Consider the following 27689-nt stretch of genomic DNA (forward strand, 5'->3'; position numbering starts at 1 on the left):
GAGCCAGCCATCACCAGCAGGCCGCCGCGGCTGGAGGCGAAGCTGCCGGCACAGCGGCTGGAGTCGCTGCCGGCAGCAGCGGCTCCGTTGACCTTCCCGGAGGCGGTGGTGCCGTCCATCGATATCGCTGTGCCGCGTGTTGGCGTGGGTTTGGCATTGCCAGCCGGTGCTGGTGCCGCAGCGGATGAGGGGGATGCCGCAGCAACGCCAGACGTGGCGGCCCGGTTTGCCAAAGGGCTCAGAAAGCTCAGCCTGGAGCTGGAGCCCGCAGCACCGCTGCCGGCGGTGGAAATCACCACCCCGGCACGGCTCGCCACGGATGTGCCGGCCACTGGCGCCAAACCCAAACCCCCCAAGTTCACCCTGCCGCGGTTCGGGCTGTCCCTCGCCAAGCTCAAACTGGGCGGTGACGGCAACGGGTATCCCCCAGCGCCCCGTGGCACAGCCGCGCCGGCGCCGCCCAGCATCGCCGTCACCAGTCCCACCGTGGCCTTAGACCTGGGTTTGGGGGCAGCTGGTGCCGCCGGTGCCGGGGTCAAGCTGAAGGTCCCCAAATTATCCCTGGCGCCTTTCGGCGTCAAGGATGGGGACAAGGGTGCTGGCGGTAAGGAGGGTCCCCAGGATGCCAGCGCGGTGATGAAGCTGCCGCAGCTGGGAATCGGGGGGTCGCGGGGGGACGACGGGAGGTCAGCAGAACCAGGGTCTCCCAGGACCCCCCGGCTTCGGGTACCACAGGTGGGCATTGACCTGCCCGCAACTGGCAGCCGGCGCGTGCCATCGCTGCCTAAACTCCCTGCCGGGTCGGAGCTGGGCAGGGGGGTAAAGTTGCCAAAATTTGGGGGCTCCAGCCCCGACATCCGCGTTGGGGGTGACCTTAAAACGATGAGACGGGGGGGAAGCGCCGAGAGCCTGAGCATTGGCGCACCGGGGAGGAAGATGACGGAGTCTCCCAGCACGATCCGGTTGAAGCTGAAAACCCGGGGGGCGGCGGGTGACGGGGGTGCACAGCCATCGGCCACCCAGTTCACCATCCCCGCTGTGGGCTTCACCATGCCAGTAAAACGGCCGGAGGATCCAGCAAGCCGGAAGATCCCAAAAGCCACCGGTGTGCCGGCACTGAAGGTGCCAGCGTTGGAGCTGGCACCGCCGGGGATGGATGGGACGGAGGAGGCCAGCAGGAAGGATATGGCACCGGGACGCCGGTCTAGGGTCAAACTACCAAAATTCGGCGCGGGCTTTGCTGGGAGCAAGTTGGAAGGGGAGGGGAGGATGAGGATGGGCGGCATGAAGAAGGCGGTGCTGGTGTTGGTGAAGCCGAAGGAGAAAGGAGAAGACGAGCGGGTGGTGGACACGCAGCCGGTCAACGGGGAAGCAGAGGGCAAGGCCCAGCGCCGGCGGTGGGTGCCCAGGGTGGGCTTTTCCCCTGGGGGCTCCCCGCCAGAGCCCCCCATCACCCAAGCCAAGGGGGGGAAGATGTGGTTACCCAACCTTGAGCTCTCCCCTGGGGACCCCGAATTCAACCAGCAGCCACCAGTGATGACCGAAGCCACCCCACGCTTCAATTTGGGGGGGGTCGGGGGTTCGGGGACCCCTAAATTTCAGCTGCCTAAGCTGGCACTGAGCCCCCAGCCCTGCGGTGAGTGGTGAACACGCCCCCCCAAGCACGGGGGTCTTTGGGGACACCCTGAAATGGTGATGGGGTGCTGGAGCATCACTTGCTCCCCTAGAAGACCCTCTTTAACCCCCTTACCCCACCAAAAAAAACTCCTAATCCAGCTGGTTTTGGGTGTGCTTGAAGCTTTTTTGCCAATTTTCCAGGTGTTAGTATTAACTGGGGCGGGGAGGGGGGGGGGGGGTGAGCAGCAGCATCGCCCGCGCCCCCACATCCGCTTGCTCTCAGCTCAGCCAGAATAAATGTTAACCCAAAAAAAGCCCTGAGCGTGTCTGTGGGGTCTGGGGGTGGGCTTTGGGGGGACCAGGGGTGGGTTTTGGGGGGCTGGAAAGGGGTTTTAGGGGTCTGGGGATGGATTTTGGGGTCTGGGGATGGGTTTCAGAGGATCAGGGATGGGGTTTGGGGGGGCTGGGGATGGGCGAACGCTGGTGGCGGGTGCTGAGCGCTACGACGCGGTGGCGGCGGTGGGCTGGGGCCACCCCGCTGTCCCCGGCACGCTCCTCCTGGCGCAGCGCCGGCAGCACCCCCAGCACTGCTGAGCCACCACAGCAACCCCGGCGGCCGAGAGCTCGCCAAAGACCTTCCTCTTCCTCACCTCTGGTCACCCTGACCAGCAAAACTCAGCTCCGTGCCGGCAGAGGAGGCAGCCAGGGATGCACCAGGGTGCGTGCCCGATGCCGCCAGCACCGGTTCTTGCCATGATCCCCCAACAAATGGTTCATGGGTGGACGAGCTTTTCACCTGACCCTTTGCCAGGACGGGTTTGGCACCGCCGAGACTCGAGGGGTGTCTCGGCTTCCCTGCCGGTGCTGGCACGGCATCCGGCAAAGGCCCGGCGCTCTCCATCACCGTGGCGCGGAGGATCCCCCCCCCCCAATAACAGCAATGCAAAATCCAGAAAAATTCGAGGTTTGGGTGTTTTTCTTCCCCCAAATCGGAGCAGGACGGCCAGATTCAGCACAGCCAGGAACAGCGGCTCCCCGGCACCTACCGGGAGCCGCAGAGGCTCTCCCACCGCGCGGCATCGCCGATGTCAGCGCTGTACTGGGAGCTCCAGTCCCGCTCAAAAAGCGCCTGCAGCTGCTCCCGGATGGTGCTGGCGTCACCGGCGGCGCTGGCGCCAGCTCGGCTCACCGCCTGACTCACCACCAGCGCCGACCCCGCCGTCCGCACAAAGTAGTCACCGGACCAGTTGGACGTCCCTGCAAGGCGATGGGGGGGGTGGGGGGTGGGGAGCGATGAGACACGGACCCCAAAAACCGCCCCCCGAGCCACCGTCACCAGCAGCTGGCGGCGACTCGCAGGGCAGCGCCGCCGCTCGCGCCGCGCTCACCGACATACGCCGCCTTCTCCGTCACCATGTACTTGTTGTGGTTCACCCGGGCGTACGGGATCCGCGCTTGGGCCGCGCTCGCCGGCACCACGAAGAGCCGCTGCGGGGCGGGGGGGAGGCCGTCACGCGCCGAACCGCCGCCCGCCGGCACCCCCGCGGCCGCGCTGCGGTACCCACCACCTCCACGCTGTAGCGGGTCCGGTTATCGGCCACAGCCGCCAGGGATTTGAGGAAGGGGAACATGGTCGCCTTGCTGTGCCGCCAACAGCCCGCCAGCAACCGAACCCTGACCCGGCGTTCGAAGACAGCTTTCCGCAGCCGGTTGTCGATCGCTGGCCAAAACCTGCGGAGGAAAAGCGGTGAGGCCTCGCCAGGGCCGGCAAGCCAGGGCTGCCGTAGGACCGCACGAACCTCTCCGGGTGGGAGAACTCGGTGGTGGGCAGGTAGCTCATCACCGCGATGTCCACAAAGTCCTCGGCGGCATCGATGACGCCGAGGAGGGCGCCGAGATCCTGGGTCCGACCAGTGGCACAGAGCGCCGGCGGGGAGCTCTGCCGGAATCATCGGAGACGGGTCGAGCGCTGGCGCAGCCGATCCTCAGCGCCAAGACACCCAACCGCCGCGGGCCGGGGACGTACCGAGAAGTAGACGGCAGCGTCGGTGTCGTTGAGCTTCAGCTCCAACGGCGTCTCCATGTTGAAGGCGGTGGAATAATTCGCTGGCCACGGTACCGGGATGGAAGCGCCAGGAACACCAAGAGCCCAATAAGCTTCAAAAATTTTGCCTAAATCTTTGGCCAAGCAGCTGCAGTTGTAGACAGCAGCACCAAGCTCCTTCACCTGCGGCAAGCGGCACAGAAGCCCTCTCCTATCCCTGGAAGGTCCATCATCCCTCTCCAACGCCCGAAATCCCGTCTCATGGCATTGAGCAGCCCTTCACGGGGATGGGGGGGGCGGTTTGGGACCGCCCCAGTGCCGTTCAGCACCGGTTCGGCACCGTCTCCCGGTACGACGGTGCTGCCTACCTGGGTCAAAGATCTCCAGTCCATGTTGGCGCTCCCAAGGTAGAGGTGGGTGCCGTCAACGAGCCAAAACTTGGTGTGCAGCACGCCGCCCGTCAGCCGCGGCATGTCGACGGTGCGCACCGCAGCGCCTGCACGACCACGAGCTGGGCGTCTCCCACTCAAAACCGCCCCCAAACCCCCAATTTCGGTGGATCTTTCCGTCACTCACCGCTTTGCTCCAGCGCTTGGAGATCGTTCAGGGGGGATTTTGCTGACGGGTGGCTGACAGCGATTCGGACGGTGACGCCGCGCTGGGGTAACCGGAGGAGTTCCTCCAGGATTTGTTCACCCTGAATCAGCACACAGTTGCCAAAAAAAAAAAAAAAAAAAGGCAGAAATGATTAAAAATTACGGGGAGGCAAGGAAATGGCGGCTGGCACCAGGTTGAAGTGCCGGAATCGGCGCCGTGCCGCGCGTGCCGGCTGCCAGCAGCGCGGACCTGGGCAGCAGAGGGTTCGTGCGTCCGTGTGTCCTCGTTGGTCATGGTCCAGTAGAACGAGGCGATGTCCAGGCTGTGGGTGACAGTCCCCAAGAGGGTCATCCACGTGGAGAAGGTGGACGGGTTTGGCACGGAACCGCTGCCGAAGCTCATTCCCTCCGGGATGCTCTCCACCAGGACAATCCTATGGCGGAAACCCAACGGCACCGGCGCTGGTGAGGCTGTAGCGCCGGGACGCCAAGGGTCTCAGGGCAGCATCACCCCCCATCAGCTCATCTTACCGGCACGTGTCACCGCAGGATCTGGCATCGCCGCCAGCATCGTCATGGAGGGCTGAGCTCAGCCGAAGATTGAAGACGAGGAGGAAGATGAGGGTGAAGAGGGGGAGGAGGACGGCAAAGAGCAACGTGCTGCGGGAGCACTGGAATGGAGAGGGGGCATTGGCAACCCAAAATGAAGGAATCAATTAATTTATAAGGTTTAAAGCCACCCCCAGCACCGGTAGGATCCGGCAAGGTCGGCACTGGAGCCGGTCGGCACTGGAGCCAGCCCCCACAGGCCGAGGGAGTTACCTTCGGTGGGAAGCGGGTGGGCTGCACCCCACGGTCCTCCAGCGCGTCAAGCTGTGATGGGCACAGAGAACTGGGGTGGGGAGCAGCCCGAACCAGGGTGCGGGCTGGTTCGGGGGTAAAACCCATCCCAAAATGCCCGGCAACCCCAGGGAAAAGTAAGTGACACCACCCCCCCCCACCCCACCCCGGCCTGCAATATGGCCGGGGGTTCCCACAGGGTGCAGGGTCTGGGTGAAAACGGGTGTGCCCCGGTTTGGGGTTGGGCAGTACTGGGCAGGGAGCTGTGGAGCACCCTGGTTTGGGGTTGTAGGGTGCTGGGCAGGGGGCTGTGGGGCACCCCAGTTTAAGGCTGTAGGGTGACAGAGCAGAGCAGGGGCCTACGTGGCACCTCAGTTTGGGATTTCAGGGCGCCAGGACAAGGCAAGGAGCCATGGGGTGACCCAGTTTGGGGTTGCAGGGTGCCAGGGTGGGGCAGGGAGCTCCAGGACCTTCCATTTGGGGTCTTGGGACGCCGCCAACACTGTACCTGCTTGTAGGCGCCATCGGGCTTCATCGCGGCCTGACGCTGGAACAGAACACACCGGATTTCTGCCAACGCGCCTGGACAGGTGAGACCCCCACCCTCACCAGGCTGTGGCACCACCAGGATTTTCGGGGTGCGGATAAGTGCAGAGTTCCCCAAAAACCCGGGCGGGGCAGAGGCTTTCCCAGCTGACTCACGGGATCAGGGCGCTCACGTGCCCCGACCCATTTGGGGCGGGGAGGGGAAGTGCCTGGTTCTCCCCCGCCCTTGGAGCTGATCCCCCCTGGGAGTAGGGTGGGGCACACCAATTTTGGGGTGCAGACCCCCCCCCCCCCAGGCCCCCTATCCTGTGTCTCAGGGGCCTCACAAAAAGCGGGTGCTCAACCCCAGGGATCAGCCCCCCCCCCCCCCCCGCCCTGTTTGGGGGCAAGGGGTTAGGGTCGGGAGGGGGTGTTGAGCTCAGTCCGGTGTCACCTCCCTACCTCAGCTGAATTGGGGGGGTCAAGGCTGTGTTTTGGGCTGAAGATGATGTTTACGGGTGGGTGTAGGGCCAGAGCCGGGGTCAGGGTGATGTTTGGGGGTTGTTTAGGGGCAGGGACATCTTTAGGACCGGGTTTAGGGCCAGAGGCTTGTTTAGGGCAGGTGAAGCGGCCAGGAGGCACGTACAGGTGCAGGGTTGGGCCCAGGCCCGGGTTTAGGCCCGGGTTTAAGGCCAGGGCCACGGTCAGGGCCACGTTTGGGCCAGGGCCGGGCTCAGGGCCGCGGTCAGGGCCAGGGCCCCGCTCAAGGCCGCGGCTCCCGGGGGTGCCCGGTGCCCCCCACCGCCCCCCACCCCCCGGTACCGGAGACACCGGCGTCCGCGGGGGGGGCGGCTGTTCCCGGAGCCGCCCGCGGGGTGGCGCGCTCGGTCCTCCAGAGCTCTATGGTCGCCCCTCCCGCCGCTCCCGCGCCGCCGCTGCGTAGAGCGGCCCCCGCCCCGGCTCGCGCGACGGGCGGCGGGCTGGGCCGGCCCGCGAGGTCACTTCCGGCGCTCAGTGACCGGTATTTCCGGTGGGGAACGGCCCGGCTGCCGGACGGAGCGGGATGGGTCGCGGCGGAGGCGGAGAGGTGAGGGGAGGGGAGGGGAGGGGAGGGGGCGTGGGGCAGGGGGAGGGGGAGGGGGCGTGGGGGAGGGGGAGGGGGAGGGGCGTGGGGCAGGAGGCGGCAGGGGGGAAGGGGACGGTGTGTGGGGCAGGAGGAGGGGGCAGGAGGGGGCAGGGAACGGTGTGTGGGGCAGGAGGAGGGGGGTGTGGGGCAGGAGGAGGGGGCAGGAGGGGGCAGGGGGGGGAGGGAACGGTGTGTGGGGCAGGAGGAGGGGGGTGTGGGGCAGGAGGAGGGGGCAGGAGGAGGCAGGGGGGGAGGGAACGGGGTGTGGGGCAGGAGGAGGGGGCAGAGGGGCAGCAGCAGCCCCGTGCCTGCCCGCTGGCCCTCAGGGGGGGCCGCACGGCCGCCTCTCCCCCCGCAGGCTGCCCCCGGCGCTGCCCCCTAGCCCCGCGTCCTCCGCTATGGTGTCCGTCACGATGGGTAAGGGACATTTTCCTCTACACCCCCGCCCCCAAAATCACCCCAGTCGCTGTAAAACCCCTCAAATTGTGTGTTTTCACCTGGGAGACCATCCCCCCACCCCCTCACGGCCGCCCCGGGAGCCCTTTGCCTCCTGATCCCGTTAATCACCCGGCGACAGCTGCCAATGCCCGGAACGAGCCTCTTGGCCGGCGCCTGCTGAACCCTGGGCGGCCGGCCCACCCCCTTTTTCGTACCCTGCTTCATTTTCCCTTTTCTGTGGCTTTTTTTTCAGCAACATCCGAATGGATTCAGTTTTTCAAGGAAGCCGGGATCCCCCCGGGCCCCGCTGTCAACTACGCCGTCATGTTTGTGGATAACAGGTGAGGTCAGCGACACGGCGGTGCCTCTTCATGACATCACCGGGGGAAAATAGCCCCGAAAGTTCCCCCCCAGTGAGGGGGGAGGAAGGAATTAACCGGTTATCAGGCTCCTTAATTAGTGACATTAGTTATTCGTCTCTGCCGAGCTGGTTTTTCTTTAGCAGTGCGGGTTCTGTGAGGGCGGGGATGTCCGAACCCCGGCTGGGGGTGTCACGGTGCACCTCGCTCGAGGCTTAATTAACCACAGCCCGTCACGGGGGAGGACCTCGTTAAGCTGAGCCTTTCCTTCCTGCAGGATCCAGAAGAACATGTTGATGGATCTGAACAAGGAGATCATGAACGAGCTGGGGATCACAGTGGTGGGAGACATCATCGCCATCCTCAAACACGCCAAAATCGTGTACAGGCAGGTACGGTGGAGCCTCGCCGCCGCGGGGGGAGCCTCGCCGGCTCGTTTAGCAGCGGAGTTTTGCCCCGAGGCTCCTCATTTGCCTCCGACGAGCCCGAGGGAAAACGTTTCCCTGTGTTTTTTCCCTGCAGGAGGTGTGCAAGGCGGCCACCGAACTGCTCTGCCCCGGCTCCCCCAGCGTTCAGGCCGAGCTGCGCCGCAACGCCAGCAGCGGTGAGTGCGGGCGGGAGCTTTCCGGGAGGTAACACCCCCCCCTCGCCTGATTAACGAGGTGCATTAATCACCTTGAAACTGCAAGGTCTCTCCAACGGTTGCTGCCTTCCCCCCACCCCCCCGGGGAAGGGCCGCTCTTCCGTTTAGCCGAGGAGACGAACCCTCGTCCCGCTCGCCGGAGCCCCCCTGGGGGTTCACACCTCCCCCTCACGGCGCTGCCCTCCCCTTCCAGCCGCCAGCCGGATGATCGCCAACAGCTTGAGCCGGGAGTCGCCCCCCGCCACCCCGCTCCGGCCGCGGCCCCACGCCTCCAAAATCTCCGTCACCGTCTCCAACAAGCTGGCGGCCACGCAGGAGGGTAGGGAGGGAGGGGGCGGGGCCCGGTGGGAGCGGCCCCCAGAGCGGCTTTTTGGGTTTCTGCCCCCCATCAGTCCCTGTCCCCGCCTCGACCGTGAGGGTGGGGGGCACGGGGGGAGGTTGCCCAGGGAAGCTGCGGACGCCCCTGCCCTGGGCGCGTTCGAGTCCACCCGGGACAGGGCTGGGGGCGACGTCCCGGGCCACGGCAGGGGCTGGGTGGTCTCCAAGGTCCCCTCTGGCCCAAATGACACTGGGATGGGGCGGCTGGCAGGGGCAGGAGGGTGTTGGCAGAGCCCCGGGGCCGCTGGTGGTGCCGAGGCAGCGGGACTGGGAGCTCGTGCCCGAGCGCTCCTCCAACCCCTCTGACCCCCCAGTCGCGCCGCAGCGAGGGTCCTCGACCCGCTCCGCCTTCGCCCCCCAGGTCTCTGTGACGCGGCGGATGAAAATCCAACCGTCCCGGTAAAACGCCGGCGGGTGACGGCGGAAATGGAAGGGAAGTACGTCATCACCATGCCCAAGGGCACCACGCCGAGGACGAAGAAAATCCTGGAGCAGCAGGCGGCCAAAGGTACCAGCGGGGGGTGGGGGGGGTGGGGGGGGTGTTTCATCTCCATTTTCCTTCCCGGAAGCCCCGTTTAGTCCCGATTTAGCCCGTTCACCAGGATTTTCGTGCCCAGAGAGTCGCTGCCCAGGAGCTGTGTCGTCCCACGGGAGTTCTGACTCCTCGTGAGCCGTCAGGGCTCGGCGCGTGGCCAAGTCGCGTGGATTTTGTTTTGCCACGTGCCCCCGTGGCGGGATGAGGCTGAGAGGCCGCGAGCCCTCCGCTCCGACCCGGCGTAGCTTTGTTTTCCGGGCAAACCTCCCAAAAAAAACCCCACCCCCACGTTTTCTTGAAAACTTCAGGTCTGCAGAGGACGTCTGTGTTTGACCGGCTGGGAGCCGAGGCAAAAGCCGACACCCCCCCAGGAGGGAAGGTGAGAGGACGCGGGATTTTGGCCGTGGTTCCGTTTAGCCGTCGCTCTCGGCGGCTGGGCACAACCCTACCGAGACCCTGGCCTGAGGGTCCTCTCCCCAGAGATTGTTTGGGGATCTGCAGCCGCCCGCTCGCCACGGAGGTGCTGAAGGAACCTTGAAATAACTGGGAAATGGTGGGGAAAGACTGGGAAAAGCAGAGTGGAGCCCCCAGAGGGAAGCAGATCCCAGATCCCTGGGCGATCCCCATCTGCGCTTCTGGTTTGACCCCTTTAAGGGGGGGTACGGGAGGGTTTTTTCTCTCCTCTGAAGGCAAGAAGGTGTTTATTGGGGGGTACAGGGGATTTTTTGTGTCCTTTGGTGTTGAAAACCGCAGTGTGGAAGTCGTGGCGTGTCACACACGTTGCAGGCTCAGCCCCTGGAGAAAAACCGGAGGGAGGAAGGTTTTATAGGCGACTTATGGAGCTGTTTGGGAGCCTGATGGTTAATGGGATCGTATCGTTCCATCCCAAAACGCTTCCTGGGCGAGGCCGGCCTCCCCCTCGCCTCCACCCTGGCGGCAGAATTCGGGGGGGGGGCAAAGGGGGAGGGCAAGCCAAGCACCCCAAAACGGGGGGCGTGCATGCTGACGGGCTCCTCCTGCCTTGTCTCGCAGCCCACGGGGGTCTTCAGCAGGTTGGGTGACACCTTGGGGACCGGCGGGGACAAAGCCAGCGAGAGCGACGACGACGGCTCCGTCCTGCCGTACGCCGGCGTCCTCAAGGCCCTCCCCAAACCTCCCCGCCAGGAGGGCGCCGAGCCGGGGGGGACCGTCAAGGCCAAAGCCACCAGCTCGGAAGCCAAACCGGTCACTGCCCCCCTCCAGCGGCTCGCTCACCGCAACGCCGCCGCCGCCGCCCGCCCGGCGCCAAAACCCCAACCGGCGGCGGCCAAAACCGGCGCCGTCGGGATCGCCACGGTGCCGCCCGAGGCGCAGGACGGCGATGTCACCAGCACGAGGGATAAAGGCGACCCCGAGTTCCGGGTGACGATCAGGAGGACCTGGGGGTGCGGGAAGGTGAGCAGCACCAGCGAGAGCCCCGGCGCGCAGATGGACAGCGCCGGCGCCGTCAGCGTCTTCAAGCGGCTGGGCAAGAAGCCGGATTGATCCCGCGGCGCCGCTTCCCGCACGGTTTTCCGCTCGGCCCGGCCCCTCCCGACCGTCTCCTGCCGCCCCCCGGTACCGTTTCTTCCCCCCTCAAGAGCCAGCAGGGTCTCATCCCGCCTTCCTCCTCGCTAATCCCACGGGGAAGTGCTTAATCCCCTGGGAAAAGGTTTAATCCCGCAGGGAAACACGAATCCCGTGGGACAGCAGTGGAGGCAGGAGGGGAAAAGCTCTTCCTGATGGGTCTCCCGCCTGCAGAGCCGGCAGATCAAGGCCAAATGGTTGCTCTCCATCTTCTACCAGCACCAAAACCCTCTTTTTTCCCCCCCCCATTTTTCCCTCCTCTGCAGGTTCTTTCCTATATTTAGGAATTCAGACCTGGAGACATCCATACAGAGGGGTTTTTTCCCTATTTTTTCTGGGTCTGCAGGGGTGTTTTTTCCTGTATTTAGGAATTTACACCAAAACGACTCTGTAAATAATTGTTACCGAGTGGCGGCTTGCTGCGGGGGTTCTTAATTTTTAAGGATTTCAGAGCAGCCTCCACAAAAAGACAAACCCAAAAGCTTAAAAAAAAACCCAACTCCTTTGGGGGCTCAAAAAAAATCCCCAAATTGCCTTAATTTAACAACACCTTCAATCCCCGGCTCACGGTTTTGGGCGTGAGCTTGTCCCGCCGTGACACCTAAAATGGCCGCCATGGGGTTTTACCCGAATTATTTATTTCCCCCCAAATTCGTTTCCCCCCCCGCCCCCCCCAGTTTATTTCTGACGAGGTCACCAGGGGTGTCATCACCTCACGCCCGTCCAGTGTTGCTGCAAACCCTGAAAAGATGTTTTTTGTCCCCAAAATAAAGACAACGGGGATGGAGGCAGCTGCGTGGTAAGGCAGGGCCGTAACGGTGAGTCTTTTTAATACAAAAAAGCACCATTTTCGTTACTTTTATCGGGGGGAGGTTTCCTTTGTGGTTTGGGCATTGTTTGGCGTGTGAAAATGAGTGGTTTTTTCCCAATTTTTGGCTTTCTACGTTGCCCGCCCGCCTGCGGGGGAGCTTTTTGCAATAAAGCGTGGACACGGCTCTGTTGGGTGTCGGCTGAGCCCCCCGGGCCTGGGCCGGGACCCCCCGAAACCACCTCGGGGGGCTGAGATGGGGGGGGGGGGGGGGCACCCGGGGCGGGGGGGGCGTTCGCGCCCGGTGGGCGTCAAGCAAACGTCATGCCCTCGCTCCTCGGCCACGCGTGGGTAGAGGGAGCGCGAATTTAGGCAAAAATATTTAAATACATGCAAATGAGCGGAAGCGGGATGTGCGTGCGGGCAAGGTGGGCGCCGCGGGGCGTGGGGGCGCATGCGCGTTGGGGAGGCGGCGCGCTCCCGCCCCTCTCCCGCCCTCAGCGCGCAGGCGCACTGCCCTGGTTCCGCATGCGCAGTCGGAGGCGGCGGCGAGGCGCCTGCGCAGTGCGGCCCCGGGGAGACGAGCGGGGTCTTTGCCTCTCCGTCCCCCCTCGACAACCCCCCCCCCCCCCTTGCCCCCTCCCCGAACGTCTCCGCTTCCTGCGTGCGTGGGCCCGGAGCGGGGCGGAGTTTCCGGGAGCGCGGGCGCCGTCGGCGCTGATAAGGCGGAACGGGGAGGGGGGAAGCCCCACCGCTACCGGGATGAGCGGCGGCGGCCGGCCGGGCCCGCGGCGTCCATGACAGGTGAGGACCTGGCGCTGCTTCCCCACCCCCCCCCCCCCCCACGCACACGCGCTCGTCCTGCGCCGCGCGATGGGCTCGCCCGCCACGCGCTGGGTGCCGCGCGGAACGCACCACCCGCGCCCCTCCGCCAGGAGTGCGTGGCGCCGCCCCCCCCCCCCCCGCGCCGCCGAATGGACCCGCCTGTCTCCTGAGGGGCGCTGCGGGGACTGCACCACCCGCAGAAGGGGGGGGGGGGGCAGGTAGACCGTCCCCCCCCCCCCCCCATTGCCCGCGATGTGGCCGCCCGCCGCGGGGCGGGGGGATGCTGAGGGAACGAACCACTCGCTGCCGGAGCGGGGGGGGAGGCTGCAGGGAGAGGCCGAGCTGCGCTCGGGGGCTCCGTCCCAGTGGTCACTGGAGGGGGGGGGGGGGGGGTCCTGTGCGGGCTGAACTGGGGGGCCGTGGCAGGCCTGGGGGGCCCTGCGCTAGCGGCCTGAGGTGGGGGGGGGGGCAGGCAGTCTTGGGGGGCAGGGCCGGAGGTCTGTTGGGGGGCTTGTCCCAGGGGGCTGGGGGGGGGGGGAAGAGGGGCTCTCCTAGGGGTCTGATGTGGGGGCCCTGGCAGGCTTGGGGGTTCTCCGAGGACCCTGGCAGGCTTTGGGGGGGCCCTGGCATGTTTGGAGGGCCCTGTCCGAGGGGACTGAGGTGTGGGGGCTTGCGGGGGGGACTCCTTGTGTGCCTCTGCGGTGGGGCTCTGCCAGGGGAGAGCTGGGTTGGGGGGGGGCTCTCTGCAGGCTGGGGCATCTCTGCCGGGTGGAGGAGCTGTGCGGTGTCCTCCCGTTCCCCTCCCCAGCCACCCTCTGACTGAGGACCTGCCTGGGGGCTCTGCCCCCACATAAGGAACAGCTGCAGCCCCCTGCCCACCCCCGCAGCAAGGGGGGTGCCCGGCGCAGGGTGCTTGGGCCGTGCTGTCCCCGTGGCTTTTGGCCCCGACACCCCTCAGACCTTCTCTGAAAGTCCCTTGCTGCTCCTCCCGGGGACAGGATGCGCCGCCGCCGCGGTTCGAGATGCAGATCTTCCCCGGCACCGCTCCGCAGCCGGTTTAAAGTCTCTTGAATGGGCCTGAAATTAGGCCTTTTTTGGTGCTTTATTTTTAATCTTCACGCTTTGGCACGTGCCTGGGAACTGCTCTCAGGGGAGCTGTCGGGATTCCCTGGGAACTGCGCTCGGGGGAGCTGTCGGGATTCCTCAGTGGCAGATACGGTCCCTGCCCGTCATCAGAAATAACGATCAGGGCTCTGGGGACGTGTCCGATGGCCGCTGCTCGCTCCTGCTCTTCCTCAGCCTCAGGATCACGTTAAAAATCCCCCAGTGCCCACGAGGATCAGGAGGGGACCGTGGCGGGGTTTGAACGCTTCACGCTGCTGGCGATTCCTGAATCGCGGTCCTCCTGCTGCCGTAATTATCCTTAAACACACCCAAAAAGGAAGGATTTGGGGATTTTTTTTTTTAATCTTTTTTTTTTTTTAAACCAACACCATTATTTTTTCGTGTGGTGCTGTTGAAGGATGACTCTGTACCGGCTTGGAGAAGTCCGCGGGCTCCGGGCTTGAGAGCCTCAGCGTCCTGCGCTTTGCCCAAAAATGTGATGAAAGGTCAGGTACAATCACTGGAAGGCTTTTAATTGCAGCCAGGGTGATTAGCACAGCGTAGAAATAAGCCCCGCATGCAAACGAACAGTGCCCGGACCTCACCGAAAACACCTTCGCTGCTCTCTGCCGTGCCGGGGCTCCGCTGCGGGACGATCCCCAAATCCTGCAGCCTCCGCCCCGCTCAGACCGCTCGTTCAGGGGCCGTTTTTCACCATTTGGTGGATTTTTTTTTTTTTTTTCCATTAAAGCCCCTTACGGTCTCGTTCGCACCTGTGGTCCGACCCCCTCGTGGGACACTCGCAGCGAGCTCAGCCTCTCCAAGCCAGCTTCAAAATCCATTCGAGCCCTTTTCTGCAGCGACCTTTTCGTTTCCTTTTTGATTAACACCCATGAGCTCTTTGCCAGCGCCTGTCCAGGAGTGGATCCATCCAGAGATCGACCCTTCAGCAGCTGGAGCAATGCTGGCTCCCTGCGCTGCCAGATCCTGCCTGTTTTGGTTCTTCCCGAATTCCCTGGCCGCCTGCCCTGCGTCCTTGCCTGCTGCTGGGCGAGCGGTGGAGCCTCAGGGCGGGGGGGGCAAGTGGAGTCCCCAAAATCCTCCTCCCCGTCTGTGATTGCAGGAGCATCCTGGGATGCTCGTGGGGAGGGGCCGTTCCCATTGGGAAGGCACGGGCAGGTTTGTGGGAGCGAGGAAGAGGAGCTGGTTTCCTCCCTTCAGAAACCCCGTCACCCCCACGGCAGAGGCAGCTTCAGCGGTGAGAGCGGAGGTTTTACAAACGAGGCCGGAGTTGGGGAGTTAGGCGGGCACTGGGGGTGACCCAGCGGGGTTGGAGGGGAGCGGGAGCTCCGTCGGGATAACGCAGCGCCTGGGGGATTTCTCTCGGGCTGCTCCGGCTCTCGCCTCGCTCCGGATGCAGCCAGAAATCCTCCAGCCCTGGCGCCGGGACGTAAGGTTTTGGGGTAGGGTTTCGTCCCGCCCCGATGGAAGCCGGGGGTGGGCAGCGAGCCCAAGGTGACCTTGGGGAAACCCCAGGTGGGGACAGTCCCCCCCCCGCCTTGTCCTTCCGTTGCCTGGTGCAGCGGGATTTCGGAGCCAGGGGGGTTAATCCCGTCAGGTGACTCCGATTAATTTCTCTCTGGCTGTTTGTTTTGCAAGGGCCTGTGCCCCCCGCCCCCGAGCTCGTCCAACCCTCCCGAGGCTTTTTAATCCCTCGTGGCGAGGTGGCCCAGTGCAGGGGCGATGCCAGCAAACCTGCTCCGTCGTGGCACCTCCAGGTTCGCGAGGCCACCCTGCGGGTGGCTGGTGTTGGGGAGGGATTTTGGGGGGAAACTTGTGCAGCGGAGGAGTTTTTAACCGGCGTGTGGTGGGTGGCTCTGGGTTAAAACCAGCTGCCTCCCCTCGAGGGGGGGAGCAGAGGAGCGTCAGGAGCTTTGCCGAATTCCTTGGAGCATCTCTCTCTCCTGCAGGTCGCCTCTGCTCTCGACGCTCCTCCCGCCGCCGCTAGCCCCTGCCCCGGTCCTGCGGCAGAGAGGGGCTTGGAGCCCCCAGCACCACCATGAACGAGGTGTCGGTCGTGAAGGAGGGCTGGCTGCACAAGAGAGGTGAGGGGGGCGAGCTGGGGAGCCGGCGCAGCGGCAGTGGCATCCCTCCAGGGCCGGGTCACCGCGGGGAATCCTGCGCTGCAGCTGCTGCCTGGACCAGAGAGCTCTGGTTTCCAGTTACTGGCGGGTTTTAACCTTTCCCTGGCACAAATGCGGGGCGGGGGGGTGATGTGTCTCTGCTTCCCCTCACCCCAGAATGGGGCACGAGGCACCTTGGCACCGCAGGGCATCCCAAAAACCCCCTTCAGCTTCCTCCTCCCCCTGGCTCAGCTCGGCAGCTCTCCCGGCGCTCGGCAGCGCCGCTTGGCCGGTGCTCAGCCCGCGCCGTAAGCGGATCCTCCGGCAGCTCCGTTGTTCGTGGCCGCCTTGGGAGGCTGGAGGGTGATCCTGACCTCTCCCTGCGGACCCTCCAGCCCGCTCTCCCCATCCACCTGCCCCGGTGGCCCTGCAGCGAGCCCCCCAGCCAGCCCTCCTCCTTCCAGCCGGGCAAGGGCGGTGTCACAGCGCTGGAGCAGCGGCACACGTGGGCTTTTATTTTTAGACCCGTTGAAGGTGGCTCTTCCTTTCCCTTCCCTCGCTGAGGGCGGTTTGCAGGGGGAGCGGGCGGGAAGGCCGTCCCCCTCCGGCTCCTTCCTCCCACCAGCAGCCCAGCCGGATCCCAGTGTCCATCGGGTGCATTAATTCCTCCTTCTTCCGGGCAAATAGAGCTGGAGAGAGGGAAGCCAAGGCCTCCCTCCGAGGCTGTTTCTTTACCTGGAGCTGCTGATGCTGCTTTCAGGCCGTGTCAGAGCTGCCAGGGAGAGCATGAGGCCTTTTTTTTGCGCTGCGTTCCCTCCGAGCGAGCGTGTGTCAGCCCAACCCCCTGCTCACACCTCTCCCAGGTGACGGCAGCGGCTGCCCTTTGCAAGAGCTTCTCCGAAGCAGCTGCTAGAAACAGCCCGAAGGAGAACACCCGCTTCATTTTCCACCCCCGAGGGGTCCTTCTGCCGTTTGGTTTTCCATCTGGGCAGCAGGCCCACCCCCTGCAAGGGGTCCTTCCCCCAAAACCCCTGCGCCACCCCCATGCCCCCCTCTCTCTCTCTCTCGCAGGGGAGTACATCAAGACGTGGCGTCCCCGGTATTTCCTGCTGAAGAGCGACGGCTCCTTCATCGGCTACAAGGAGCGGCCGGAGGCGTCGGACCACAGCTTCCCGCCCCTCAATAACTTCTCGGTCGCGGGTACGTCGGCGTTGGGTGGCGTTGGGGGTGTCTGCGGTCACCAGCCGGCGTCGGGCAGGGCGTCTCCGTCCCCGGCGCTCTTAGGGGAGGTTTGAGGATGAGGCTGTTGGATGCCAAACCCTCCTCTTCCCTCTTTGGACTGGTTCTTGCGCCCTTGCAGAGTGCCAGCTGATGAAGACCGAGCGGCCTCGGCCCAACACCTTCGTCATCCGGTGCTTGCAGTGGACGACGGTCATCGAGAGGACCTTCCACGTGGACTCTCCGGAAGAGCGGTAGGCACGTGGGCTGGCCCCTCCGTTTGGGAATCCGGGACCAACGGAGTGTTGCGTTGATCCCGGCTGGAGGAGAGCCGGGAAACCCCTCAGCTCTGACTCCCCTCTGCCTGCAGAGGCCGGAGGGGTGGGCGCAGCCCCCCTTGGGGATCCTCACCACCTCCCTGTGCCGCCCCTCCCCTCTCGCTCCGCAGCGAGGAGTGGATGCGAGCCATCCAGACGGTCGCAAACAGCCTGAAGAACCAGGAACCGGAGCCGGACGCGATGGAGTACAAGTGCGGCTCTCCTAGCGACGGCACCGGCGCCGAGGAGATGGAGGTGGCCGTCAGCAAAACCCGGGCCAAGGCCGTAAGTCGCCCCCAGCGCGGCGCTGCCGGCGGGGTTGCATCGGGCGGGGACCCCCGAGCGATGAGGGAGGTTTATGGGGTGAACCTCACCCCCTGGTGTCTGCTGTCCCGGGATAATCGCGGGTGAAATGGCTTAGGAAACCCTTGGCCATCCCTCACCCCGCTTGCCCGCGCCACAGACTCTCTCTCCCCGTTCCTCCCCAGACCATGAACGACTTCGATTACCTGAAGCTCCTGGGAAAGGGCACGTTTGGCAAAGTCATCTTGGTGCGGGAGAAAGCCACAGGGCGCTACTATGCCATGAAAATCCTGCGGAAAGAGGTCATCATCGCCAAAGTACGTGCCCAGCCCCCGCGGAGGGCGAGGGGAAGAGCTGGGAGCCGGCAGGGCTTCGGGGGTCCAAGGCTCGTCGAGCAGGTTGGGGTGGACGGGACCTTTAAAGGTCGCCCAGTGCAGCCCCGCGGGCGTTGGGGTGGCGCCTCCAAAGCTGCCAAGCCGTGGCTGCCTCCCGGTGAGCCCCAAACGCCGGGGGATTCCAGGAATTATCCGGCCGTGCGTGGCGGGCTGGGATCCACGCGCTCGCCTCTCTTGGGGGAGGTAGCGCGGCCACGGCCTCCTCCGGTCGACCCGAGCGGCGAAGCTTCGCCCCGGGGGGGTGAAAACAGGGCAGAGGTTGGTGCCTCGAGCTCCCGTCCCGGTTTGGTCGGGATTTTTATTTTTTCCTGGGGATAGTTGTGAAAAACCTCTGATTTTTCCAGCAACGGTCGGGGATAAACAGCGCTTCATTTCTCCTCGCTTTGCAGGACGAGGTGGCGCACACCGTTACGGAGAGCCGGGTGCTGCAGAACACCAGGCACCCCTTCCTCACCGTAAGTGCCGCCGTCAAGGGGCCCCCGGAACGACCCTTCCCTTCCCCTCGCTGCCTCCACGGGAAGCGAAGCCCCACAGCTGCCCCAAGAGCTTCTTTGCCCCCCTTGCAGGCGCTGAAATACGCCTTCCAGACCAACGACCGGCTGTGCTTCGTCATGGAGTACGCCAACGGCGGCGAGGTGGGAGCGTGAGGCCCGGCGCTCCCCTGGGGGCCGGGGAGGGTCTTCCCCGCCTGCTCAGTGGCTGCTTTCAGCTCCTGGGGGCACAATTTATTCCCATTTCGGGGGGGGGGGGGGGCCACGCCGCTCGCCTCTGCCTGAGCTTCCTGGCTCCTCGCTTGCCCTCCTGCCGCCCCCGCGCACGGCGAGGCCGCGGGGTGCCCGAGGGAGCCGTCTGGGGCGGGGATCCCCCCGGCTTGGGGCGGGGGCTGCGGGCGTTGCAGCGCCTCCAGCCATCGCCGGCTCCTTCCCTTTCCACCCCGTCCAGCTCCGCTCCCCGCCCCGACACGCTTCCCTGGGGAGGGGGAGCGCAGCCCCTCGCAGAGGGGGCGCAGCGGCGTTTCCCCCCCAGCGAGGAGGGAGCAGCCGCCGGGGTTGTGCCGGCGCCGGGCGGGGGAGCTTAGGACACGCAGGACGGCGTTAGCTGCGCGCTGAGAGCGGTTAACCCGGCTTTCACCGGGTGGCTTGGGGGTTTTTGAGCCCTTGTCGATCAGCTCTTCTCTCTTCTTTTTTTTTTTTTCTTTTTTCTTTTTCTTTTTTCTTTCCCTCAAGCTGTTTTTCCACCTTTCAAGAGAGCGCGTCTTCACGGAGGACCGAGCCCGTTTTTACGGCGCAGAAATAGTCTCTGCACTGGAGTACCTGCACTCCCGGGACGTGGTGTACAGGGACATTAAGGTACGGCGTGGGGCACGGGGACGTTGAGGGACCAGCCCGGTGGCAGCAGCGTCCGTAAGGTGCCTTCTTGGCATCCTCATCCCATCTTGGCACCGCTGCAGTTTTAATCTTTCTGGGCTGGTTTGGAGGGGGGTGGAGCTGGTCCCAGCTCCCCCGAAAATCACCCCGAGGGGCCTGGGAGGGTTTCAGCCGCAGAGCATCGCGCTGGGTCACCGCAAGCCGCCTCCCTCCGCTGTGGGGGGCGCAGAGCCGCTCTCCGCCCGGGGCTGGGGCTGTTTCCAGCCGTGTTGTGCCGGGAGGGAGGGCACGAGCTTGGCTTGAGCCCACCCTGCGGGGAGGCGTCACTCTTGTCCCCGTCACCCATGCAGTGGATCGAGACCCCAGGCGCCCGACGGAGCCTTTTGGGGAGCAGTGTCCCATGCTCCCGCGTTTCCTCAGCTCCAAGCCTTTCCTCCCACCCGCCTGCTCTCTTCCAGCTGGAAAACCTTATGCTGGACAAAGATGGCCACATCAAAATCACCGACTTCGGGCTCTGCAAGGAAGGCATCACGGATGGAGCCACCATGAAGACCTTCTGCGGCACTCCCGAGTACCTGGCTCCGGAGGTAGAGCACAGCCTGGCTCTCCTCGGAACTCCTCTTGTGCCGCAGGGGTTTTCCTGCGGAGGTTGTTCCCAAAGTCCAGGGTGGCAGTGGCTCAGCGGGGCCTTTTCTGAACGCGTGGGCCGTGGGGGGGGGGGTTGTGTCGGGACGGGGTTCCCCTTCTCCCTCCTCGTGTGGCTGCCCGGCTCTTCGGTCTCAGCGGCACCGTCCCTCCCCACCTTCCCCCACGCAGGTCCTGGAGGACAACGACTACGGCCGGGCCGTGGACTGGTGGGGCCTGGGGGTCGTCATGTACGAGATGATGTGCGGCCGCCTCCCCTTCTACAACCAGGACCACGAACGCCTCTTCGAGCTGATCCTCATGGAGGAGATCCGCTTCCCTCGCACCCTCAGCCCCGAGGCCAAGTCCCTGCTGGCCGGGCTGCTCAAGAAGGATCCCAAACAGCGGTGAGGGGCCGCTGGGGACGGCGGGGAGGCACCGCGGCGCTGCCGGCAGTTCTGGACGTGCCTCTCTGTGCCCGCAGGCTGGGGGGAGGCCCCAACGACGCCAAGGAGGTGATGGAGCATCGCTTCTTCGCCCCCATCAACTGGCAGGACGTGGTTCAGAAGAAGGTAGGAAGGGAAGGGGGCACTGGGAGGGGGCGGTGGGTGCTGGGCGCGCTGCCGGCGAGCAAATTCCTCCTGGTCCCCGTCAGCTGGTCCCGCCGTTCAAGCCCCAAGTGACGTCCGAGATCGACACACGGTACTTCGACGATGAGTTCACCGCCCAGTCCATCACCATCACCCCGCCGGATCGCTGTGAGTGCCGGTGCCGCCCGGAAACGGGAACCCGCTGCCTCTCGTGCAGCCTGTCAGCGCCGTGGGGGCGGGTGTCACCTGGGGGGGGGCGGGGGGCTGGTGGTGTTGCTGTCACACCTCTGCAAAACCTCGGCGTCCCTCTCGCTGCCCTCAAGAGGTCTTGGGCAGCTTTGGTGGCATCTCCACCGCGGGAGGGAGCGGGGAAGCTCGTGAATGCACCGGGGGGGCTTTGCCAGCATCCCCCTGGCCCTCAGCCCCATCCCTGGCCTTGCAGATGACAACATGGGCTCCCTGGAGAGTGACCAGCGGACGCACTTCCCCCAGTTCTCGTACTCCGCCAGCATACGGGAGTAACCGGCAGCAGCGGGATTCGGCCTCTGAGGAGGAGGAGGAGGAGGGTTTGGGGGTTCACTCGCAGCGGGGAGCGGGGGGACCTCCGCTTCCGTGCCCGGCAGGAGGGGGCAGGACGCGGCAGCTCCCTGGCCCCGCACCACAGCGCCTTTCGGAAGCCGTACCCCTACCAAGTGCTCTTGCTCCGCGGCTCCCACCGGCACCGAGCCGCGCCGCCCGCCCCTCCCCTAGGACTGCTTCCATTTTAATTATTATTATTTTTATTTTTTAAACTAGAAGTGCTCGCAGCTTTTTAAACCAGCCCCCGCTTCCCCACAACCGTGGCCTTGACCTGCCCCCGGGAAGCTCAGCCAGCCCTCCACCCAGTAAAACCCACTGCTCCCACTTGGGGAGAAGCTGTTTGAGAGCAGAAGGGAGGGGGAGAGAGCGGGGAGAAACCCCGTGGCCAGGATCCAGCACCGGCTGCGATGGGGAGGGGGGAGACAACAGGACAGGACCCCCACCGAGGCCACGGTGGGGGCACGTCTCAGCCCCTCACCTCCTCCCAGCTCTGCTTTGAACTGAACCAGCAGGGACGGGACCCGCCCGTGCCCCCGGATCGGCGCCTCGGCAGCCGGGAGCGCCTCAGCCCCGGCGCGGCCCTAAGGAAACCGCGACCCTCAAAGCAATAGTTCGGCTTCTCCGTTGCCTTAAAGCCAGGAGCCGCCGGGACACCGGGCTTGGTGACACGGGCCAGGTCCTCTGGCACCTCGGTGGACGATGGCATCGCCAGAACCAACAGCCTCTGGTCCCGGCGCGCCGTGGCGGAGGGACAGGGCTTGTGCCGCCACAGCGCTGGCTCGCCGTCCCGGGCTGCTGGCGGCGGGACCGCGTTTCTTCCGGTGTGTGCCGTTACCGGCGCTGGATCCCGTTGGGCGCCTTTCGGTAGAGGCCACTGTCCCCGGGGCCGTTGGCACAGTGCTGGTGGGACCTGGCGGTCAGGGAGCAGTGCCTGCACCGTGGCACCCGCGCCGACAAGCCGGGCCAGTGACAAGCTGGACTTGCCGGCCGCCATCCCCTGGCGCAGCCGGCACCGGGGCTGCGGTTCGGAGGTAGGAGTTTGGCGCACGGGGCCACCTCCCTGCAGGGGGGGAACTGAGAAGAGTCGCTTTTTCTTTGCCCAAAATTCAGTTGAAGTAACTGAAAAACACTGGGGCAGGGGCCTGAGGCGCCTGGACAAGGTGGGGGTGGTGGGCACGGTGACCCGGCAGCCCCGGTGCGGCAGCAGCTCCTGCCACCCTTGTCTTTGTACGGTACAAGCAATAAATTGGGGGGGGTTGTTCTTTCTTTCCTTTTTTGGAGGAAAATTGGGATCTCGTGCTCCTTTGGGGAAGGGGAGGGTGAGGGGCCTGGAGAGCGCGCCCGGGGTCCCCGAGGAGCCCCAAAGGGTGCTCCCTGGAAATTGCTGTTGTATGTCTCTGTCCCCAGGAGTGTCCCTGTGGCAGGTGGCACCGCAGGACACGGCACTGGTCACCAAGCACTTTACTGGTGGTTCCCAGCCCAGCGTGGGGCTGCCCGGGGGGCTCGGGCTGGGGGTGACGGCGGGGCTCAGAGCTGCAGGAACTCGGCCACAAAGGCGACCAGGATCTTGCACAGGTCCTCCACGGTGGGGGGGTGCAGGTTGTCCTCGGTGTCCTCGAGGGTGTGCCACACGCGTGGGAAGGGCGTGGGGATGAGGTGCAGCACGGGGACACCTGCGGGGACACATGGAGGAGAGGGACATGCCCCCCCTGGGACATCAGCCCACAGGGTTCCAGCTGCTGCTTGCCTAGCCCTACAGCGTGGGGACATGGGGACAGCGTGTCCCAGGGGAGAGGGGGGGGAAAGGGGGATGTCACCTCGCTGGAGGAAGGGGACGTGGTCGTCCTCGACGGGTCCCGGGGCCGGGCTGAGGCGGAAGAAGGGCTGGTCCTGGGGGGGTGCGTGCAGCAGCCCCAGCAGCCGCAGCCGCTGCTCTGCACCGGGGACACGGGCGGGGGGGACACGGTATGGGGGAGCAGAACCTTCTGCACCACCACCCCCCACCCCCAGCCTCCCCTCTGTCCCCATCCCAACCCCTCATCCCCACCCTGCCCCAATCCCGTGTCCCCCCCCACCCGATCCCATGCCCACATCCCACCTGTGCCCTGTCCCCATCCCTGTCCCCACATCCCATCCCCTCCCCGGCGCTGTCCCCACATCCCGTCCCCTTGTCCCCACCCTGACCCCGTCCCCACCCACGCCCCTGTCCCCGTGTCCCACCGATGGCGACGAGGCGCAGGAACCAGGGGTGGGTGCGGAGGAAGTGGCTGTGGATGGCGGGGTGGCGAGCGCCCAGCAGGTCCAGCAGCACCAGCAGGCTCTGGGAACAGCAGCGTGGCCATGGGGACACCGGCACGGAGACACCACGGTGCCACCATTCAGAGGCCGCGGGACCGTCCCGGCTGGGCCACCGCCGCGTCACCCACGCTTGCCTGCCACCAGACCACCCCGCTGCCGCGCCACCACCCTTGGGAGCCACCAGACTCCCCCCAACGCCGCCGAGCTCGGTGCCGCTCACCATGGCGGTGATCTGGGTGCCGTGGGGCCCGTGGCGGGTGGTGGCCATACGTGCCGCCAGGTGCCGGGCACCATAGAGGGAGTCGGTGGCGCTCCAGTCCCCGAAGGCCTCCTCCCCGTCCAGGAACAGCAGCTGCAGCGTCACCTCCACGCCCTGCTGGGACCCCGGCAGTGGGGAAGGGACCCCGGTGTCCCAGGACAGACACAGGCGGCCCAGGTTGGGGGTCGGGAGAGACCCAGGCATCCCGGGAGGGGGGTGTCCAGGCCCTGGGGCCTCCCGTCACCCACCCTGTCCTTGGCACGTCGCAGGGGCTGGTCGAGGGCAGCTGCCAGCTCCAGGAGGATAGCGCAGGGCACAGCTGAATCGGTGGCCCCCAAAAAGAGCCGCTGGCCAGGGCCGGGGGGCAAGACCTTGGTGTCGTAGTGACAGGCGAGGACCAGGCGGCGGGGGGCGGCAGGGGCCACCGTGGCCACCACGTTGGTGAAGGTCACCGGCCCCCGGGGAGTCGCCGCTTCGAAGACGTCGAGCTCCAGGTGCCAGGCGGCCCCCAGGGCGCCCAAGCGCCCCATGATGTGCTGCAGGAACGGAGCGGGGACCCCGGTGAGGGGCACGGTGGCATCCTAGGGTGGATGCGGTGGCACTGAAGAGTGGGGGGGGGGTGGTATAGGTGTGGGGGGGGTGTCTTACCTGGCGGGCAGCACGGCTCCCAGGTCCCCCAGGCACCCGTTCACGCAGGAGGGGCCGCAGGAAGGTGTCCCGCAGGCGGGTGGGATCCAGCTGCCCCAGCAGGGCCCGTAGAGCCCGCTCCGACGGGGGTCCAGGGGGCGGCTGGGGGGGCTGTGTCAGTGTCTGGGGGGGGTTGGGGCGTCCCCGGAACGGGCCGGGGGGGACCTTGGGCAGTTCTTAGGCAGTTGGGCATCCGGGGGGGCGCGCACGGGCCCTAGGGGACGTTGGGGGGCTCAGGGGGTGCCTGGGTGCCCCTGGAGGGGTCTGGGATGCCCGTGGATGCACTGATGGTATCTGGAGGGTCCCGGGCGGGGGGACTTGGAGGGGGCTGAGGGCCGGGGGCAGAAGGGTGTCTCGGTGCCCCGGGATCCACTGGGTGCCCCCAAGATGCAGTCTGGGGGACACCCAGGGGCTGGGGGGGAGGGTCCTGACAGGGGCTGGGACCTTCGTGGGAGGTCGGGGGGGGCCCATGGGGTCTGGCGGCTCCCGAGGACAGCGGGATGCACACCCCCCCACCACCTCCCCGGGACTCCCCTCCCCGAGACCCACCGGGACCTCCCTTCCCCGCTCGCCGCCCCCTCCCCGCTCACCGGGCCGGCGCCCCGCTCCCCGCCGGGCCAGGCGACGTAGAGGAGGGCAGCGGCAGCCGCCAGCGCCAGCAGCGGCAGCAGCGGCCGGGGGCAGCGGCGGGACCGCGGGCAGAGCCCAGGGCCCGGCACCGGGACCGGCACCGCCACCGGGCCAGGCCCGGGCCCCGAACCCGCGGCCCGGGCCCGGCGGGAGCCACCGGCGCCCTTCCGCATGGCGCGGGGGCGGGGCCTCCTGGGGAGGGGGCGGGACCGTGGAGGGGGTAGGCTACGGACGAGGACGCTGCCGATAGGGCGGCGGAGCGATGCTTGTGCGCTAGGCCACGCCCCCTCTTCGAGCGGCGGGCTCGTGCTGTGACATCTTTCGCGCGTGCGCAGTAGCCGCCCGCGCAGGTTGGCACATGCGCAGCAGCGCGCGTGCAGCCACCACCACCACCGCCCCGCCCCCCCCCCCCCCGCCTCGACGTGATGTCACTCCTTCAACGTGTGATGTCAGCCGGGCTGGGGGAGGGGGGAGGGGCACCTCTCTGGTCGGGATGTCACCTCGCACCAGGACACCACCCCAGAGGGGGCCACCCTCCTCCCTGCGGCTGACGTCACCCCGGACGGGGATGTCACCCCCCCCCCCCCCCCCCGGAGGGCGACCACCCTCTTGGGGCCATCAGCCCCGCGGGGGTCATGGCCATGGAGCCACCACCCCCAACAGGGCCATCACCCCGGATGAGGTGTCACCCACCATCACCCCAGACGGTTCCACCGCCCTGCGCGCCCCCCCCCCACCCCCCCCCCCGCTTCATTCCTTTTTCTTTTTTTCTTTCCAGTTTCGGGGTTCGATGATTTTTTTTTTTTTCCCTCCATTTCATTTTTCCACCTTCTCCTCCGCCCTTTCCAGCAGCCGCCGCGGACACCCCCTCCCCCCCCCGCCCCGTCCGTGTCCCCGAGATCCGCCACCGCCACCCCTGCCGGCACTCGTCCCTTCACCGGCCGTCGTCGCGGCGGGCGGCCGGGTGCACCCAGTTGTTGTCATGGAGGCCCACCCGGCACCCGGGCGCCTCCTTGTCGGGGCGGCGGCAGCACATCCAGTAGGAGCGGCCGTAAGGCAGGTCGTGGTGGTAGGGCTTGGGGTGCCACCGGCACAGGGACACGTCCCCCTTCTCGTAGTGCTTCTTGCACTGCTTGCAGGGGTCGTCGCGGTAGAGGGGGTCGCGGTTCCAGCGGGAATCGGTGGCCTGCACCCCGAAGGTCTCGATGATGGACTTGAAGTAGTGGCAGGAGCACTTGAGGGCGGCCAGCGCTTGGGTGGGCAGGTAGCTGAAGATCTTCACCATGACGTGCTCCGGCAGCAGGAGCATGTACTGCCGCGGCTCCAGCAGCCGCTGGATCTTGAAGCGGATCTCCAAAAAGTCATGGGAGACGTGACGGTACAACCGGCAGAGCGAGGGGTCGGGGACGGCCGGCGGCTCCTCGCTGGGCTCCGCGTCTTCCGCCGCCGGCGTCTCCTCGGGGACGGGCAGGAGGAAGAGCTGCCCCGGCGGTGGGTCCTCCTGCGCCGCCGCCGGCAGCCGCACCGTCTCCTCCTTCATCTTCTTGGCGCTGTCCTTGCCGAAGAAGACGCATTGGTCCACCACCCCCGTCACCACCACGTCCACGTGGAAGCCGGAGGCGCAATCCCGCACCGACGCCCCCTCGCCGGTTCCTTCGCCCACCTCCGGCTTGACGGCGGTGGCCAAGCCCTCGCCGCACCCCATGTCCACGTCCGGGCCGTCCCCGTCCCCCTTGGGACCAGCGGTGGCCAGGAGGAACTCCACGTTGTTGGGCAGCGCGTCACGGGACGGGCTGATCAGCTGGTAGAGGTCGCAAGTGATCTTGTCCTTGGCGCGGCTGCCGGCATTGCCGCCGCCGCCGCTGCCCGCCGTCCCGCAGCTCATGAAGACGCAGTTGGGACGCCCAACGGCGCCCGGCTCGGCCGCGGCAGCTCCGGCCCGGGGTTCGCGGCCGCTGGAGATGCGGAAAGCGATGCGCACCTCACCGGGACCCGGTGCCGAGGCTGCCGCCGCTGCCGCTGCCGCGGCACATTCGGCACCAGGGCGGCACAACCCATTGGGTCGGGCGCTGCCATGCTCCCGCTGCCGCGACTCAAAGTGGGCGACGGCTTCAGCCACGCGGCTGCAATCGGAGCCGCTCGGCGCTTTCGTTTCACCGCCGGTGGCCTCCACAAAGACGACCGGCGCAGCGGGAGCGCCGCAGGGCCGGGGGAAGCTCTGCAGCGCCAGCGCCGTCCTCTGCTCCACCAGCGCCACCATCTCTGCCACCGACAGCAAGTCGGGGGTTTCGCCGGCAGCGGCGGAGGGTTCGCTGGGACGTGGGCACACCGGGTCCCTGCTGCCAGTGGCCCATGCTGGGCTTGGCTTGCCCTTCGTTGGGTCGTGGCAGCGCCGGCGCCGCTTAGCTTTGGAGCTATCGCTGCCCCAGTTGCCCTTGACCTTCATGGTGCTGGCACGGCTGCCGGTGCCACCGCCACCGATGCCACCGCCGCACTGGTGCGCCACAAAGAAAGCCACCTTCTCCTTGGTGTTGCCCGGTTTGATGACGTACCACGTGTCCAGCAGCACCCGACCTTCCTCCGCCGACGTCGGGGGAGCCGGGACTGCATCGGCGGGAGCCGGCGGCGTGTTTTCGGAGGGGGCCCGGGCTCCAGCGGGCTCCTCGGCGGGACGGCAGGAGAAAGGTTTCTTGGTGGAGCCAGGGCCGGGGCATGGCTTGTTCTGGGAGTAAGTGCCGAAGGGCCGCGGGCACCAAAGCTGCAGCTGGGGGAAGGCGTTGGGCTCCATCAGGGCAGCATGGCACTGCCGATGCCGCCAACGCCGTGGGCTGCCGGCACCGGTGCCCGGGCCTGCGG

At 66.3% G+C, this 27689-nt stretch overlaps 5 protein-coding genes across 7 annotated transcripts; 2 read left to right on the plus strand and 3 right to left on the minus strand.

Annotated features, from left to right (window-relative positions):
• Positions 1-2659: 2659 nt before the first annotated feature.
• Positions 2660-5632, minus strand: LOC104349537 (5'-3' exonuclease PLD3). Its single transcript, XM_086481012.1, has 11 exons — positions 5606-5632; positions 5080-5130; positions 4789-4928; positions 4508-4691; positions 4238-4358; positions 4030-4157; positions 3644-3844; positions 3417-3556; positions 3183-3348; positions 3006-3105; positions 2660-2874 (listed from the first exon to the last, which is right to left on the minus strand). Exons 1-11 carry the CDS (start codon positions 5630-5632, stop codon positions 2660-2662), a joined length of 1473 nt encoding a protein of 490 aa, XP_086337138.1.
• A 1487-nt stretch (positions 5633-7119) lies between these two features.
• Positions 7120-10625, plus strand: CUNH19orf47 (chromosome unknown C19orf47 homolog). Its single transcript, XM_086481036.1, has 8 exons — positions 7120-7165; positions 7440-7527; positions 7823-7937; positions 8068-8149; positions 8382-8507; positions 8928-9074; positions 9410-9480; positions 10134-10625. The coding sequence occupies exons 1-8, from the start codon at positions 7147-7149 to the stop codon at positions 10623-10625; spliced, it is 1140 nt and encodes a 379-aa protein (XP_086337162.1). The 5' UTR covers positions 7120-7146.
• A 4838-nt stretch (positions 10626-15463) lies between these two features.
• On the plus strand, positions 15464-20957 carry AKT2 (AKT serine/threonine kinase 2). Of its 2 annotated transcripts, XM_086481040.1 has the most exons (13): positions 15464-15548; positions 16638-16766; positions 16927-17038; positions 17233-17386; positions 17590-17721; positions 18189-18254; positions 18366-18434; positions 19026-19148; positions 19625-19753; positions 19983-20197; positions 20275-20362; positions 20446-20548; positions 20823-20957. In XM_086481040.1, exons 1-13 carry the CDS (start codon positions 15503-15505, stop codon positions 20900-20902), a joined length of 1446 nt encoding a protein of 481 aa, XP_086337166.1. In that variant the 5' UTR covers positions 15464-15502; the 3' UTR covers positions 20903-20957. The 2 variants fall into 2 exon arrangements, with proteins under 2 accessions (XP_086337166.1, XP_086337167.1); XM_086481041.1 differs by lacking the exon at positions 19625-19753.
• Positions 20958-22486: 1529 nt separating this feature from the next.
• On the minus strand, positions 22487-25006 carry QPCTL (glutaminyl-peptide cyclotransferase like). Of its 2 annotated transcripts, none has more exons than XM_086481023.1 (7): positions 24794-25006; positions 24165-24305; positions 23765-24052; positions 23478-23630; positions 23180-23279; positions 22777-22893; positions 22487-22632 (listed from the first exon to the last, which is right to left on the minus strand). In XM_086481023.1, the coding sequence occupies exons 1-7, from the start codon at positions 25004-25006 to the stop codon at positions 22487-22489; spliced, it is 1158 nt and encodes a 385-aa protein (XP_086337149.1). The 2 variants fall into 2 exon arrangements, with proteins under 2 accessions (XP_086337149.1, XP_086337148.1); XM_086481022.1 differs by having other exon boundaries at positions 24165-24337; positions 24793-25006.
• A 761-nt stretch (positions 25007-25767) lies between these two features.
• FBXO46 (F-box protein 46) lies at positions 25768-27621 on the minus strand. Its single transcript, XM_086481039.1, has one exon. It carries the CDS (start codon positions 27619-27621, stop codon positions 25768-25770), a length of 1854 nt encoding a protein of 617 aa, XP_086337165.1.
• Positions 27622-27689: the final 68 nt, after the last annotated feature.

The sequence above is a fragment of the Leptosomus discolor genome, unplaced genomic scaffold, assembly GCF_034619465.1.
Source record: "Leptosomus discolor isolate bLepDis1 unplaced genomic scaffold, bLepDis1.hap2 HAP2_SCAFFOLD_135, whole genome shotgun sequence".
Taxonomy (NCBI): domain Eukaryota; kingdom Metazoa; phylum Chordata; class Aves; order Leptosomiformes; family Leptosomidae; genus Leptosomus; species Leptosomus discolor.

What these genes read in the sequence shown, in the direction of transcription:
- LOC104349537 (XM_086481012.1), bottom strand. Translation starts at nt 5,632, where the DNA reads ATGAAGCCCGATGGCGCCTACAAGCAG. An exon ending in CCGATGGCGCCTACAAGCAG is followed by an intron (nt 5,131 to 5,605) that starts GTACAGTGTTGG and finishes TGCCCATCACAG; the next exon opens with CTTGACGCGCTGGAGGACCG. An exon ending in CCCGCTACAGCGTGGAGGTG is followed by an intron (nt 3,106 to 3,182) that starts GTGGGTACCGCA and finishes CCCGCCCCGCAG; the next exon opens with CGGCTCTTCGTGGTGCCGGC.
- CUNH19orf47 (XM_086481036.1), top strand. An exon ending in GCGCCGCAACGCCAGCAGCG is followed by an intron (nt 8,150 to 8,381) that starts GTGAGTGCGGGC and finishes CTCCCCTTCCAG; the next exon opens with CCGCCAGCCGGATGATCGCC. An exon ending in GCTGGCGGCCACGCAGGAGG is followed by an intron (nt 8,508 to 8,927) that starts GTAGGGAGGGAG and finishes TTCGCCCCCCAG; the next exon opens with GTCTCTGTGACGCGGCGGAT.
- AKT2 (XM_086481040.1), top strand. Translation starts at nt 15,503, where the DNA reads ATGAACGAGGTGTCGGTCGTGAAGGAGGGCTGGCTGCACAAGAGAG. An exon ending in CCGAGTACCTGGCTCCGGAG is followed by an intron (nt 19,754 to 19,982) that starts GTAGAGCACAGC and finishes TCCCCCACGCAG; the next exon opens with GTCCTGGAGGACAACGACTA. An exon ending in AAGAAGGATCCCAAACAGCG is followed by an intron (nt 20,198 to 20,274) that starts GTGAGGGGCCGC and finishes CTGTGCCCGCAG; the next exon opens with GCTGGGGGGAGGCCCCAACG.
- QPCTL (XM_086481022.1), bottom strand. Translation starts at nt 25,006, where the DNA reads ATGCGGAAGGGCGCCGGTGGCTCCCGCCGGGCCCGGGCCGCGGGTTCG. An exon ending in GGAGCGGGGCGCCGGCCCGG is followed by an intron (nt 24,338 to 24,792) that starts TGAGCGGGGAGG and finishes GGGGACGCCCCA; the next exon opens with ACCCCCCCCAGACACTGACA. An exon ending in CGTCCCCTTCCTCCAGCGAG is followed by an intron (nt 22,633 to 22,776) that starts GTGACATCCCCC and finishes GTGTCCCCGCAG; the next exon opens with GTGTCCCCGTGCTGCACCTC.
- FBXO46 (XM_086481039.1), bottom strand. Translation starts at nt 27,621, where the DNA reads ATGGAGCCCAACGCCTTCCCCCAGCTGCAGCTTTGGTGCCCGCGGCCC.